Source organism: Onychomys torridus, chromosome 3 (assembly GCF_903995425.1).
Source record: "Onychomys torridus chromosome 3, mOncTor1.1, whole genome shotgun sequence".
In the NCBI taxonomy this organism is placed as follows: domain Eukaryota; kingdom Metazoa; phylum Chordata; class Mammalia; order Rodentia; family Cricetidae; genus Onychomys; species Onychomys torridus.
In genome coordinates, this window is record NC_050445.1 from 1,761,382 (window position 1) to 1,775,665 (window position 14,284).

The 14,284-nt window shown below is 47.9% G+C and overlaps 1 protein-coding gene across 2 annotated transcripts in view; it reads right to left on the reverse strand.

Annotated features, from left to right (window-relative positions):
• The window catches only part of Prkag2 (protein kinase AMP-activated non-catalytic subunit gamma 2), a 155,677-nt gene that overhangs the window by 57,345 nt on the left and 84,048 nt on the right, over positions 1-14,284 (reverse strand). For both annotated transcript variants that reach the window (XM_036180435.1, XM_036180436.1), the window contains exon 3: positions 726-795. In XM_036180435.1, the coding sequence (XP_036036328.1) occupies positions 726-795 (70 nt within the window). The remainder of the gene's footprint in view (positions 1-725; positions 796-14,284) is intronic.

A 14,284-nucleotide genomic window follows, 5' to 3' on the forward strand; every position in this document is an offset into this window, starting at 1 on the left:
CTGGAAGGAGATACAATTAGAAAATAGGGCAGGAAGAAGAAAAACCAGGCGACTGGAGAGGAGACCGGACGGCCAAATGTGAGGGGGTCGCCGGACTCAAACCAGTTCAATCAGCCACTTCGGTTTTGCCGTTTTAACTTTACCCATTGGGGGTTGGGGGAGAGACACACCCTACTAGAGGTATTTCCACAAATACAGATAAGGGAACCGGTTTGTTATTTGAAAGCATGAGCTGTCCGTGTGATTCCGGGGTGTCCTCGGAGTGCGCGGTGACATGCACAATTAGGGCTGCATGACACCTGGTTCTCCCTCGAGTTCTGGTGCCGAGGACAAAAGGGCCGTCCCTCGGAGCGCGCGGGCGGCCGCTCCCGGGAGAGGGGCTGCGTCCCCCGGAACCCGGCTGCGTTTGCGGGAGCGAGGCTGCGTCCCTTGGAGCGGAGCTGCATTCCCCGGTGCCGGACTGCATCCTCGCAGCGAGCCTGTGTCCCCGGGAACCCGGCTCCATCCCCGGAACCAGGCTGCAACCCGGAGAACAGGGCTGCATCCCCGCAGTCAGGCAGTGTCCCCGAGAACCCGGCTGCGTCCCTGGGGCTGAGTGCTTCCCCCAGAGCGGGGCTGCGTCCCCAGGAACCGGGCTGCATTCCGGGAGCCCGGTGCTTACCCCGGACCGGGCTGCAGTCCCGATGCCCGCCGCCGGCAGCGCAGGGTGCGGGTCGCGCACTCACCTTCCTCCTGGAACTCCAGCTTCTCCAGCATGCCGGCTTCCGCGGGTCCCGGGTCCGCCGCCAGCGCCGCCTGAGGGGGAGGAGGAGGAGGACACGGATCAGCATGGGCCGCGGCGGTCCGGCTTCTCTCGCCCCGGGAGGAGGGGCCTGCAGCGGCGGCGGACGCGCGCGGCGGCGGGAGCGCGCGGCAGGCCGGGGAGGAGCGCGTCCCCGCCCAGGCCCTGCAGCCGCAGGTGGGCCGCGATGGCACGCTCCGCTCCCCCCGCGCCTTTGGTACGGCCCGCGAGCAAGCGTGGGAAGCGGGAGCGGCGGTCCCGGCGCTTCGTCCGCCGCGCGCGCCAGCGGACACGCGCGTCCTCGCGCAGGTGTGGGCCCATGGGCACCCGCCGCACCCTCGGCGGAGGCGCGCTTCCCTCTCGGGGCCCCGCGCGGGCGGCGTACCACTCCCATAAAAGGAGAGGCCGCCCGCGGGGCCGCGCTTCGCCGGCGCTTTCGCGCGCTCTCCAGCCCCTCCCCACCCCCCGCGGCGGATCTCGGAAACTGGCTTCCTCCGCTCACAGCTCGCTCTTTTCTCACCGCCGCAGCTTGCTGCCAAAAGTTCACACAATTTAAATCTGGCCCCGGGCACACCCGTCACCCTGGACTCGGGTATCGGAGACTTCCCTATCGCCAACTCGGGTTGGCAGGCGGCGAGGCTGGCAGCCGCCTGCAGCCGGGAGGAGCAGCGGCGGCAGGGAGGGGCCCGAGGCTGCAATGGCCAGCACCTGCGGGGCCGCCGACCACGGCGGGAACTTGTCATTCTGACAAGCACTGAAGCAGGAAGTAGAGACTCTTTTAGTCACCTTAGATGGGTCAATAACTAAATCTAAAATGTCCCCTTTCAAAAAAAAGTTTTGATAGGATGTTTTGTGATTTAAAAAAAAATATGCACCTTGTCATGCTTTTAGTGAAAAACTGAACACTTGTAAGTTCAGGAGCAAGCAGTTTCACAGTTCTCATTCAACCGAGTACAAGAGATAAAAGGCAGACTGGAAAAGAGGGCCTGAGGTTGGGAGGCGAATGGGAGGTGGGGGGTGAAGGAAGAGTTGGAGGGGAAGGGGGTGAAATATGATCAAGATCATTCTTTGTTGGGTCTGGGGAGGTGGTTCAGTGGTTAGGAGCACTTGCTGTTCTAGCAGAGCTGTTCCCAGTACCCACACAACAGTAACTCCAGTTCTAGATCTGGTACTCTTTCTGGCTTCTGCAGGCACTGCATGCAGGTGGTACACACATATACACGCAGGCTTAATAGAAAACATTCTTTAAAAAATATATTGTATGTGTGTATGAAGTTGTCAAGGAGTAAGTTAAAATATTAAAGAAGGCATACTACTTGGGAAGAAAGAGGTGGAACAATTCAAATGACAGGCTATCCACCTACAAAATCCCAAAGACTGCCGACAAACCAAACTACAACTAGGAAGACCAGCGAGATCATAGGATCAACACGCTGCATCTGGTATAAATAAAAATTAGTACTGTTTACAATCTCTGCAAAGAATGTATGTAAAATAAACGCAGGAAACCACATACACAGTTTATATTCTAAAAACTGCACAGTGTGGGTGAGGTGGAAATCTATGAGGGAAGATCAATGAGAAGAGATGTTGTGGCATATTAATTTAAGATGTGTTACATTCGTTTATGCTGTGGAACATTTGTTTAATGTGGCAAAGATGTGTTGCATTCTTTTATGTTGCAATAGTTTAACTCTGTAAAGCTATGTTACTGTGCCTGTCTAAAACACCTGATTGGTCTAATAAAGAGATGAACAGCCAATAGCAAGGCAGGAGAGAGGTATAGGCAAAGCTGGCAGGCAGAGAGAATCAACAGGAGAAATCCAAGCTCTGGAGAAGAGAGAAGGAGGAGGAGCCAGAAAAGGTGAAGGAGAGGAAGACACGAGGGGCCAGCCACCCAGCCATACAGCCAGCCATGGAGTAAGAAGGAAAATATATAGAGTAAAAAGGAAAAAAGCCCAAAGGCAAAATATAGTTAACAAGAAACGGGATAATAGAAAAGCTGGCCAGAAACAAGCAAAGTTAAGGCCGGGACATTCATAAGTAAGATTACGTTTCTATGTATTTATTTGGGAGCTGAGTGGTGGGCCCCCTAAGAGTAAAAAACCCAACTACACAGAGTAATCAATGTGGGGCATCCCACACTCAGGGGCTGGAAGACTCAACATAACAAATTCAATTATTTTCCAAGGTCATTGTGGTGATATTTTATTTGTGCTCTAACAAATAAAGCTTGCCTGGGGCTCAGAGGGAAAAGCCAGCCACTATAGTAAACATAGAGAGAGGTCAGGCAGTGGTAGCCTTTAATCCTAGCATTTGGGAGGCAGAGATCCAAGCAGAACAAGCCACAGCTACCTCACTTTGCCAATTCCTCAGCTGATCCTGTTTCCTCAGACTGGATGCCTCTCAGTCTTCATCCAGAGTTCAAGGCCACACTGGGAACAGAGCCAGGTGTGGTGGCACACGCCTTTAATCCCAACTAGTGTTAACCATAGAGGTCTGGAGGTCTGTACAGACAGACAGAAAGTGATAGAGCTGGGCAGAAAGAGGAAGTGATGTAGGTGGGCAGAGAAAGAAGTAAGATGGCAGGGTACAGAAAGATGAGTATACAGGAAGTAGCTCTTCGTTGAGCTGAGAATTTCTTAGCAGTAAGAACTTGTGGCTGGCTTGTTCTATTCTTCTGATCTCTCAATTTTCACCTCACTGTCTGGCTCCAGGTTCTTTATTAATAAGACCATTTAGCAATTCTTGTTATAGGCCGCCTTTGGGTTTCTTCCAGTTCCTGTCAAAATCCCAGGAACTCTGTTTTGTAGTCACAGATAGGATGATTTTTTAAACTCACATGGGGAGGTACAGCTTTGTAACACCTGCAATAACCTAGAATGAAGTGAGGGGTCACATTTCCCACAGTAAAGCTTACAGTAGGGATGGGGAGGTGGTTCAGTGGTTGAGGGCCCGCTGTTCTCTTGCAGAGAGACTTACAGTTAACTCTCCAGCACCCTCCTCAGGCGGTTTAATCTGTCTGCAACTCCAGCTCCAGTGGCCTCGGGGGCAACTACACTCATATTGCTCAAACCCACAAAGAGACACATAATGCACATAAACAAACAAACAAACAAACATACAAACAATAAAAACAGGCTGGGTATGGTGGCACATGCCTTTAATCCCAACACTTGGGAGGCTGATCTCTGTGAGGTCAAGGCCAACCTGGTCTACAGATTGAATTCTAGGACAGCCAGGGTCACACAAAGAAACCCTATATGGAAAACCAAAAAAAAAAGACCCTGTCTTCCTGGGCGGTGGTGGCGCATTCCTTTAATCCCAGCACTTGAGAGGCAGAGGCAGGCGATCTCTGAGTTTGAGGACAGCCTGGTCTACAAAGTGAGTTCCAGGACAGGCTCCAAAGCTACACAGAGAAACCTTGTCTTGAAAAACCAACAAACAAAAAGACCCTGTCTCAAAAAACAAACCAAACCAAAACACATCTTTTAAAAAAGCTCACAGTATAGTTGTAGTAATTAGGATCATGTGATATTAGCAGAGAAACCGATATAATAATCAACTATATGAAGTGCACCCTAGCAAATATGTTAAGCCAAGCTTTGGTAATGCATGAGACAGCACTCCTAACCACCAGTGGAGCACTGGTCATCCAACGGCAGAACAAATAAACCACCTGAACTATCCCGATGCAAATCTCACATCTTACCCAACAATGGGCTCCAACTGGGTCAGAGACAAAATAAAATGTGAACCTTTTAGAAAAAAAAAAAGTTGAGAAAATCTTAGGCCCTAGGATTAGGTAAAGAGACTCACATCAAAAACAGTTCTCCATAAAAGGGAAAAATTGATAAATTAGATTTATAAAGTAGGAGAAAATATTTGCAAGCCACATAGTCAACTGTTGACTATGTGGCTTGAATATAAAGAGACGGCTGAAAACTCAGGGAGAATCTAGTCAGGACATGGACAGAATGAAGAGACAATTCACCAGGAGGAGGTGGGGTGTAGTGCAGAGACGGCCCCCGAGCACTTGAGAAAGGGTCACCATCAGCCTTCAGGGTGATGTAAGTCAATATACAAGATGTCAACACACACCCAGGAGAATGGTAACGTCCAGTCTGTAACAGGGTCAAATGCTGTTGAGGCTAGAACTAGACAGAAGCACTTCTCCACTGCTGGAGTGGATAAAAAGAGAGGGAGGGGCTGGAGAGATGGCTTATCAGTTGAGAACTCTTGCTGCTCTTTTCCAGAGGACCTGAGTTCAGTTCCCTGCACAGACATCAGGCAGCTCACAATTGCCTATAACTCCAACTCCAGGGGATCTGACGCCCCTGGCCTCTGAGGGCACCTGCACTCATGTGCACACACCCACACCCACACCAAGACCTATACTCACATGCACATAATTAAAAATAAATCTGAAAAAGAAACCAGAATGAAAAGGGTGATCCAAAAATACCTTGGCAGTTTTCTATGGAGCTATGCACAGCTACAAAATCAGTTGTTTTCTTGAATATTTATCCCAGGGCAACAAAAGCTGTACAGGTACACAGAAAAGCTGTACCTGGATGTTCATAGCAGCTGCCCTTCTAAAAGCCTCAACGGGCAGTTACAGGTGCCATTTAATGAATGGTTAAAACATAGCAAACCAGCGGGGGTGGGGTGGGGGGTGGCGCAGGCCTTTAATCCCAGCACTCCAGAGGCAGAGGCAGGCAGGTCTGTGAGTTGGAGGCCAGCCTGGGCTACAGAGTGAGTTCCAGGACAGCCAGGACTGTTTTACAGAGAAACCCTGTCTTGAAAAAACCAAAAACCAAACCAAAAACAACAACAACAACAACACACACACACACACACACACACACAGAGCAAACCATCTATATCATGGAGCATTGTGCTGCAGCTTCAAAAGGTCAACCAGCTGGGTGGTAATGGTAAACATCTTTAATCCCAGCACTTGGGAGGCAGAGGCAGGTGGATCTCTGTGAGTTGGAGGCCAGCCTGGTCTACAAAATGAGTTCCAGGACAGTCAGGACTGTTACACAGAGAAACCCTGTCTTGAAACCAAAAGTCAATCAATTATATGTTGGATGAACTGGGCATGGTGGTGCACACCTTTTTGATCTCAGCACTCAGGAGGCAGAGATAGGTGGATCTCTATGAGTTCTAGGCCAGCCTGGTCTACACAGTGAGTGCCATGCCAGCCAGAGTTACACAGCAAGACCTCAATCTTGGACAAGTCTCCTGGGAATTACACTGAGTCAAATAAAAACCATTTCTAAAGATAATATATTGTATTCATGTAACGCTCTGAGGTAACACAATTATAGAAAATGAGGACGAATTAGTGGATGCCAGGGGTCAGAGGGCAGGAGTGGACAGAAGTGACCATGACTTTTATAAAAGGTCAACCTGAGGGGCCTTGGTGGTGGTGGACCTGTTTTGAATCTTGCCTGTGTCAGTGTCCACATCCTGTTTAAGATGTCACACTGCCCTTACACCAAGAGCCAAGCCAAGTCTTCAGAAGAAATGACAATTGGGATACAAAAATGCATTTATTGGAAAAACCAGCTCACCCACTTATTGCAGTGATTTTCTGAGTCACATGACCAAGTTTGCAAACTTTTCACCATCCTAGAGAGAAACTGTGTTCAGTATCTCATCAGCTGCTGACCGCTCACCTCCACCTCAGGCTAATCTACTTTTGTCTCTGCTGGTTCCCACACTAGGTGTTTCATACACAGGGGATCACACATGATGTGGTCTCCTGTCACACATGATGTGGCCTTCTGTCACACATGATGTGATCTTCTGTCACACATGATGTGGCCTTACATGATGTGGTCTTCTGTCACACATGATGTGGTCTCCTGTCACACCTGTCACACATGATGTGGTCTTCTGTCACACGTGATGTGGTCTTCTGTTGCTGCTTTTTGTAACGGCTTTTCTTTTATCATTGAATAGTATCCTGCTGTGCAGATATATCACATTTAGTCCATTCCTCAGCGGGTATTTAATTTAGGTAGTCCCCACCTTTTTGCTGTTAGGGACATTCATGTTCATATGTCTGTGTGGTCATGCATTTTCATTTTAGGGGGTTAAATGCCCAGTAATGGAGTTGCTGGGTCATATTCTATTGGCAATATTGTTTTTTTTAACATTTTTTAAAGATTATTTTTATTTTATGTGATTTGCCTTAAAATGTGTATGTGTACTGTGAATGCACCCAGTGCCTGCAGGGGCCAGAAGAGGGCTCTGGATTTCTCAGAAGTGGACTTAAGGAAGGTGTCAGTCACCATGTGTGATGGGAACTGAACCATGGTCCTTTGAAAGAGCAGTAAGTCCTCTTAACTGCTGAGCCATCTCTCCAGTCCCCTCTTACTGGTTCGTAAAGTTTAGGGGCTCCATCAATGTCGCCTGTCATTCTGATGAGCTGCTTCTTGGAAGGCAGACACAGACAGGAAACAGGCAGGGTTTGTGTTCCCTACAAAGTAGTCCCCAACTAACAGAATGAAAACTGCAATTAGCTAGCTCATGCTCCTGTGACTCCCTTGACAGTGGATACACAGCAGTAGCCTGAAATGTAAGTATTTCTATGTAATAAGCTAGTGAAGTCAAATTTACATCCATGGGTTTTTACTTAGCAAGAAAACATTTTTCTTAGACAGTCAGCTACAGACGAGTATTGTTCCATCACACAGTCCTTTCTAAGAAGTTAAGGGCCTTCAAAGCTCTTAGACACCCACATGAATGTCTACAGGGTCCAAAGATGGCCAATTCATGGGCAGAAATGATTTAAAGTTGGTGATCCTCAGTTGCCCTTCTATGGCAATGTTTCCTTCAAGTTTCAGCAGACTTTTTGCCAGACTTAATTTTAGCTGCTCTGGACAGGCAGGGAAAGCAAGGGCAGGAAAGAGGGGTGTGTGCTCATAACACCATCCATTGCAGTCTGTCAGGCCACTTGGAATTAGAACAACCTGCACTCCAAATTTCCTGACAGCCGATGTGAAGCCAGTGCTCCCAGGGGAACTGATGGTTCTTCCGGTGACAGAGAGGCATTGGGTTTCCCTTGCGGTCCTATTCTGTGTGACCACAGGGGACCTTTCTACCTGTACACCTTTGGCCTCTGCAGCCAATCTGAGGCTCAGGGCTCCAGTGTGGTGGACAGTCTGCTTTGAGTTGGGCTTTACTAAAGGGATGCCTGCAAAAGATGGAGCCATTACAAACGTGGTGTCCTGGTTGGTGAAAAGTGCTGAATTATTAAGATCGATCTTACATAAGTGTGCCTGGGTACTGCAAAATATAGTATTCTGGATAATTCTCAGAAGGAAAAGCTTCACTCCAGACGCAAAATCATAAAATGACTACCAAAAAAGCACCCCCAATGCACCAAGGTCCTGTGAGGTTGCTCTGCCTTAAAAAACAAAGAAACCTTAAATAGCTAGTGCAAGAAATAGATCGACCATCAACACAGGAAAAGGAGCTCCTCAATAATTTAGTGCACTGAACCAAAGTCACTAATCATCTCCAATTGTCTCCAAGCAACTCTGGCTGCCAGGGCATCCTCTCTGGGGTCCAGACACCACTCGCTTCTCTCTCCCTCCTGCCTTCTCTAAACAGCTGCCTCACGTTTCTGTGCACAGTGCCAGCCTGGAGCTAGCCTGAGCTGCACCAGCCCCTGCAGCTGTGAATGCTGCCCAACATAAAATACCAATCTTACTTAAAACAGTATGAGATTGGTTGCTCTTGTTTTGATGCCGGGGCTCAATATGTAGCCCTGGCTGGCCTGGACTTGATATGTAGAGCATGCTGGCCTTGGACTCATAGGGATCTGCCTGCTTCTGTCTCCTGAGTGCTGGTAGATGATGGCATCTGATTCAGTGTCGAGGCTGGACACTCCTTCTTGTTTCTGGAGTAGGCCATGTGCTCAGGCAGGGCAGTAATGACAGTATAGATCTGTTCTCCTTCCCCATTGCTTGGATGGGCCCCACCTATTCCTTTAAGACCTGTCTTTATCAGGGAGCCTCTTTGGATCTTCCCCCTTCCCTCTTCCTGTGGTGGTCTGAATAAGAATGGCCCTCATAGACTCATATGTTTGAATGGTTGGTCCCCAGTTAATGGAACTGTTTGGAAAGGATTCAAAGGTGTTGGATTAGGTGTGACCTTGTTGAATGAGGTATGTCACTAGGGGTGGGCATTAAGGTTTCAAAAGCCCACAACAGTCCAGTCTCTCTCTCCGCCTGTAGATCAGGATGTAAAGCTCTCAGCTACTGCTCCAGCACCATGCCTGACTGCTTCCTGCCCTGATAATCATGGACTTGCCTTCTGAAACTGCAAGGAAGGCTCCAATAAATGCTTCCTATAAGAGTTATCTTGGTTATGGTGTCTCTTCAGAGTAATAGAACAGTAACTGAGACATTTCTCTTCTTCACACGTTGTCTGGTCAGTTGCTTCTTTCTGATCATTTTTTAAATATACCCATAATTTAGTGCTTTAATTTCCAATGCAATATTTAAGAATTCTATATGAAGAGGACATGGCTCTTTTGGAGAACCTGAGTTCACTTCCCAGCACCCACATCAGGTAGCTCACAAGCACCTGTCACTCCAGCTCCAGGGGACCTGACACCTCTGCTACTGTGGGCACCAGCACTTGCATCCACAGACACATAATTAAAAGTAATAATAAAAGAGATTAAAATATAATTCTAAAGAGGCAAGCAGATTCCCATGAGTTTGTAGTCAGCCTGGTCTATGCAGAGAGTTCTGGGACAGCCAGGGCTACATAGAGACACCCTGTCTTAACAAAAAAAAAGAAAGAATTCTGTATGAAATTATCACATTTACATATATAGTTTCTTAAATTCCAGGTATATAAAACCTAAAAGTTTTTCCCTTTATTGCATTTTTAAAATATTATATTATATTTTTTTGTTTTTTGGGTTTTTTTTTTTTTTTTGAGAGGAAATAACTTTGATAGCAGTTGACTTTCAAAAAGTACCAAAGTGAACAAAACCCTTCCTTCAAGTTAATCAGTCCAAGGGCATCACTGTTAGAGTTAAGTGTGTTTTCTGCACCTCTTCCGGCAACCACTTGTTTACACAGGAGGGGAAGGAAGGAAAATCTCTGTGTGGGGGACCAAACAAAGCTCTCAGGCTGGACAGCTCCACCTACCGCCTCCAATTCCAGGGGTGGGGACCTGTGGGTGAAAACTGTGTGCTGTCCTTATTTCTCATCTCTCAAGGGCAAGTAATTCTGATCATTTCTAAGTAGGAAGAGGGTCCAAGGGAAGCTTGAGCAAATGGAATGAAATAACCTCTAAACCCACCCATTCACGGCCCCACAATCCAACATTACCTGCTGAGTTTTCATCCACTTGCTAACAAGGAACAGCTCACTCACGTGTCAGACACAAGCTGTACAGACATGACTCAGCCTTCCTCTTCAGTGAGCTTACAGGACTTAGAGGAAGCACAGAAGTAATAAGTCCCAACCCAAGGTGTTCATGCCCTACAGGCCAGAAGTATGTTGACATACACACATACGTACAATTAAAATATAGTATTTTACACTTGGGAGGCAGAGGCAGGCAGATCTCTGTGAGTTCGAGGCCAACCTGGGCTACAGAGTGAGTTCCAGGAAAGGAGCAAAGCTACACAGTGAAACCCTGTCTCGAACCGCCCCCCCCCCCCAAAAAAAAATACCTGTTCTTTGAACATATGCTGGCATGATTAGAAACTGGCAGAAAAGACCTGAATTGGGACCCTTCCTGACCCACAGGGCCAGCAGGAGGAGCTTGTTATGCTTCAGATCCGGTTCTGAGAAGCCCATCAGTCAAAGTCTGGAATATGGTTTGTCTCTTCATGTCTTTGAAAGACAAGTCTAAACTTGTAGACCAGGCTGACCTTGAACTCAAGAGATCCTCATGTTTTTGCTTCTCGAGTGCTAGGATTAAAGGTGTGACTAACCAGGAACTAAATGCTCTCATCTTACTAGGTGGCGGGCCTTAGAGGTGATACTTTGTGAATGAAAATGTACTGGTCACCAATGACTCTTCAAGTCCGAATGCATCACGATGTCACCCTCTGAAGTGCTGTATCAAATGACACACAGGATACTGTATCTTCACCAGAACCCCTCCTCCTACTGTTTTCTACCCCTCACCCCAACAAATGCCTTGCTTGTTAACCCCTTCCAGCAGAGATTTTGTTAATATTTAACCCTTTCTAATCCCATCATCTGTGGAAGCTCTGGCCCTAAATTGGTGAAAAGTTATAAAATTGAATGAGAAAGAATATTTCCCCATTTATTTTACTTCGTTCTACACAAAGTGATTCAAAGCAAGCATACTACCCAAACTGAAAAGCCAGGGGCTGGATGAGGCCCCCACCCCATCTGCCACAGCCCAGGGACTTCTCATCTTTATTTATAGCCTCTAGTGTGTAAGGGCGGCAGTGATGGTGTGGGTATGATGTGCTGTGGTGCACAGATGGAGATGCACCAGAGTGGACAACTTGTGGGAATGTTATCTCCTTCTGCCACGTGGGTTCTGGGGATGGAAGGTCATCAGGCTTGGCACTAAGCCATCTTGACCACCCAGGTCTTTCTTTCTTTTTTGCCATATTGTAATTTCAATGTGTATTGCTTTAATTGTATATATTTATTTGCTTAGAGACATGGTCTCATGTAGACCAGACTGGCCTCAAACTTGTCATGTAGCAAGGATGACCAAGAACTTCTGGTCCTCCCTCCTGCTTCTACCTCCCAGGTGCTGGGATTACGAGTGTCCCATCACACCCACCTCACACAGGGACTGAACCCAGTGATACCTTCTCATGTGTTTACTGGCCATTCCCATGTCTTCTTTAGTGAAATAGTGTATGCTTGCCCAAACTTGGACTGGATTTTTCTGTTCTTATTGACTAACTGAGCCGTTAGTGTGGCAGACGGGCTCTGACATGCCCCCCAGTAACCCAGCCTCACTTCCTGGGACTCAGAAGTCTGTGTACTTTGCTTTCCTTGAGCACAGGCTGTATCTACATCTTGCTTCTAACTAGGAGAACATGGCGAAGATGACAACACTGCCTCCATGAGGAAGAGCTGTCTAGAAGATGTGGCGTCTGTCTTCCCAGGACCTCCTCTCTCTTGCTGGTTGGTGTTGATGAGTTAGGGTTAGGGTTGGCTGACATGTTGGAGGAACCAAGGCCCTCATACAGCATCCTGCAGGGAACTGACCTCTGCTACCAGTCACAGGAGCTTGGGGATAGATTCAAGCCTCCTCCAGATGAGGGCTACTGCTGGTTGACTTCCTGGGGCCTCCTTATGAGAGACCTTGAGGCAGAGGCCACTATTGAACTATCCTTGGAGTATGGTCCACTTGAAACCATGAGTGATAGATAGGTGATTCAGGCCACTGTTTAAGTTTGTGTGTTTGTGGTGTGTGTGTGTGTGTGTGTGTGTGTGTGTGTGTGTGTGTGTGTGTAAGTCAGAGGTCAACAGTGGATGTCTTCCTCTTTCACTGTCTACCTTAGTTTTTGATAGAGGACCTTTCATTAAATCTGGAGCTCAATTTGGTGGGACCAGCTATCCAGTAAGCTCCAGGCATGCACCTGTCTCTCTTTCTTAAGCAACAGTCACAGTCATGTACCTCTATGCCCAGCTTTTTGCATGAATGCTGGGAATTGAACTCAGGTCTTCACACATGTGTAGCAAACACTTTACCAACTTAGGCATCTCCCCAGCCCCCAAGTTTAAAAAGAACACATTTAGAGGTGGGCACTGTGGTGTATACCTGCATGCCCAGCTTCTGGGGAGTTTGAGGCCAGCCTGAGCAAATGGAGCTACCCCATCTTCAACAAAAGATAAACTGACATCAAGGATGCAGTCTTCTGTCAGATACCTAGTTGGTGAATGTTTACTCCATTTTATGGGCTACCATTTCCCTTAACCATGCCTTTGAAAGAGCAACCATTTTCAGTTTGGATGGGATCTGTGTGAAGCTGTGTGATGAGTAATCTTGACTGTCAGCTTAATTGTGCTGAGAAGCACCTAGGTTAGTGAAGCACCTTGGGTGTGCTACCGTCTGTGTGAGAGTTAGTTAAGGGGGCACACCTGCCTTCAGCATGGGTGGTGCCATCCCATAGGCAGGGCCAGATGGAATAAAATGGGGGAAAATTGCCAGTGAGCTCAGGCATAACGCCCCCACCCCAGACACAGACAGACAGACAGACTGACTGACAGACAGACAGACAGACAGACACACACACACACACACACACACACAGACACACACAGACACACAGACACACACACACACACACACACACACACACACACACACACACACACAGCTCTGATATGATCCCACCATGCTTTCTGGTCCATGATGGACTGAAGCCAGACACCATTGGTCAAACTAAGCCTTTCCTCTTTTAAACTGTTTCTCCCAGGCTAACACAGCCTCCTATGACTTGTGTTTTCTGTGTCTTTGCCTTCTCCCTCTCAGGCTGGGAAGATTTACTTTAACATCCTTCTAGAAGCTTTTTTTCCCTTGAAAGCCTTCAACCCAGTTGTACATCATGACACGAAGTTCTGGGAGGAGAAGACTGTTGTCCTTGTTAACCACAGCACTACCAGGACTCTAGCATCTTCCAGGCTGTGCATGTTCCACACCAACTGGATAGTTTTTGGTCAGCTTGACAGAAGCTAGAGTAGTCTGGGAAGAGAAACCTCAACTGAGAAGATGCCTCATCAGATGGCCGAGAGGCAAGTCTGGGGGCATTTTCCTGGTTAAATTATTGATATGGGAGGGCCCTGCCCACTGTGGGGAAGCTTCTTTCTTGATGGACTGACACTGTTTCCTTTTTTCCATTTATGAGAATTAATATTGTCAACTTGAGAGAATCTAGAATCGCCCAGGAGACAAACCTCTGGGCACATCTGTGAGGAAGTTGCTAGATTGGGTAAACTGGTTGGGATACCCACCCCAAATGTGGGCGGCACAATCCCAAGGCTGAGATGCCAAGCTGCATCAAAAGTGAGCCGAGCGCCAGCATTCGTTGACCTCTACTTGATGACAGATGAAATGAGACCTTGTGCTCCTGCCACTGTGACTTCCCGTCACTATGGGCCGCACCCTCCAACTCAAAGCCAAGACGAACCCTTCCGTCCTCAAGCTGCCTTTGTTGGCATTTGCCACAGCGATGGGTAAAGTTACGAGTGCTGGCTTCCCCTTCTTCCCTCGGGGCGTCTTTGTGCACCGTCACATCCGGTGCAAAAGACGGGGAGAAGCCTGTAGATGCCAAGAGCACACATCTGGCCACAGGCCATGAGCCTCCTCCTCTTGGCCAGGTGCTGTTTGCTTTCATATATCTGGATCAGGGGTCTGTATGGATCAGTATCCACCAGAGAGCTGGGCACTCTGAGCTATATACACAGTGCATATTCTGAAAGATTAGGACACTCTCCAAACACAAAGGGGCAAGGTGCCCTGGCCCTG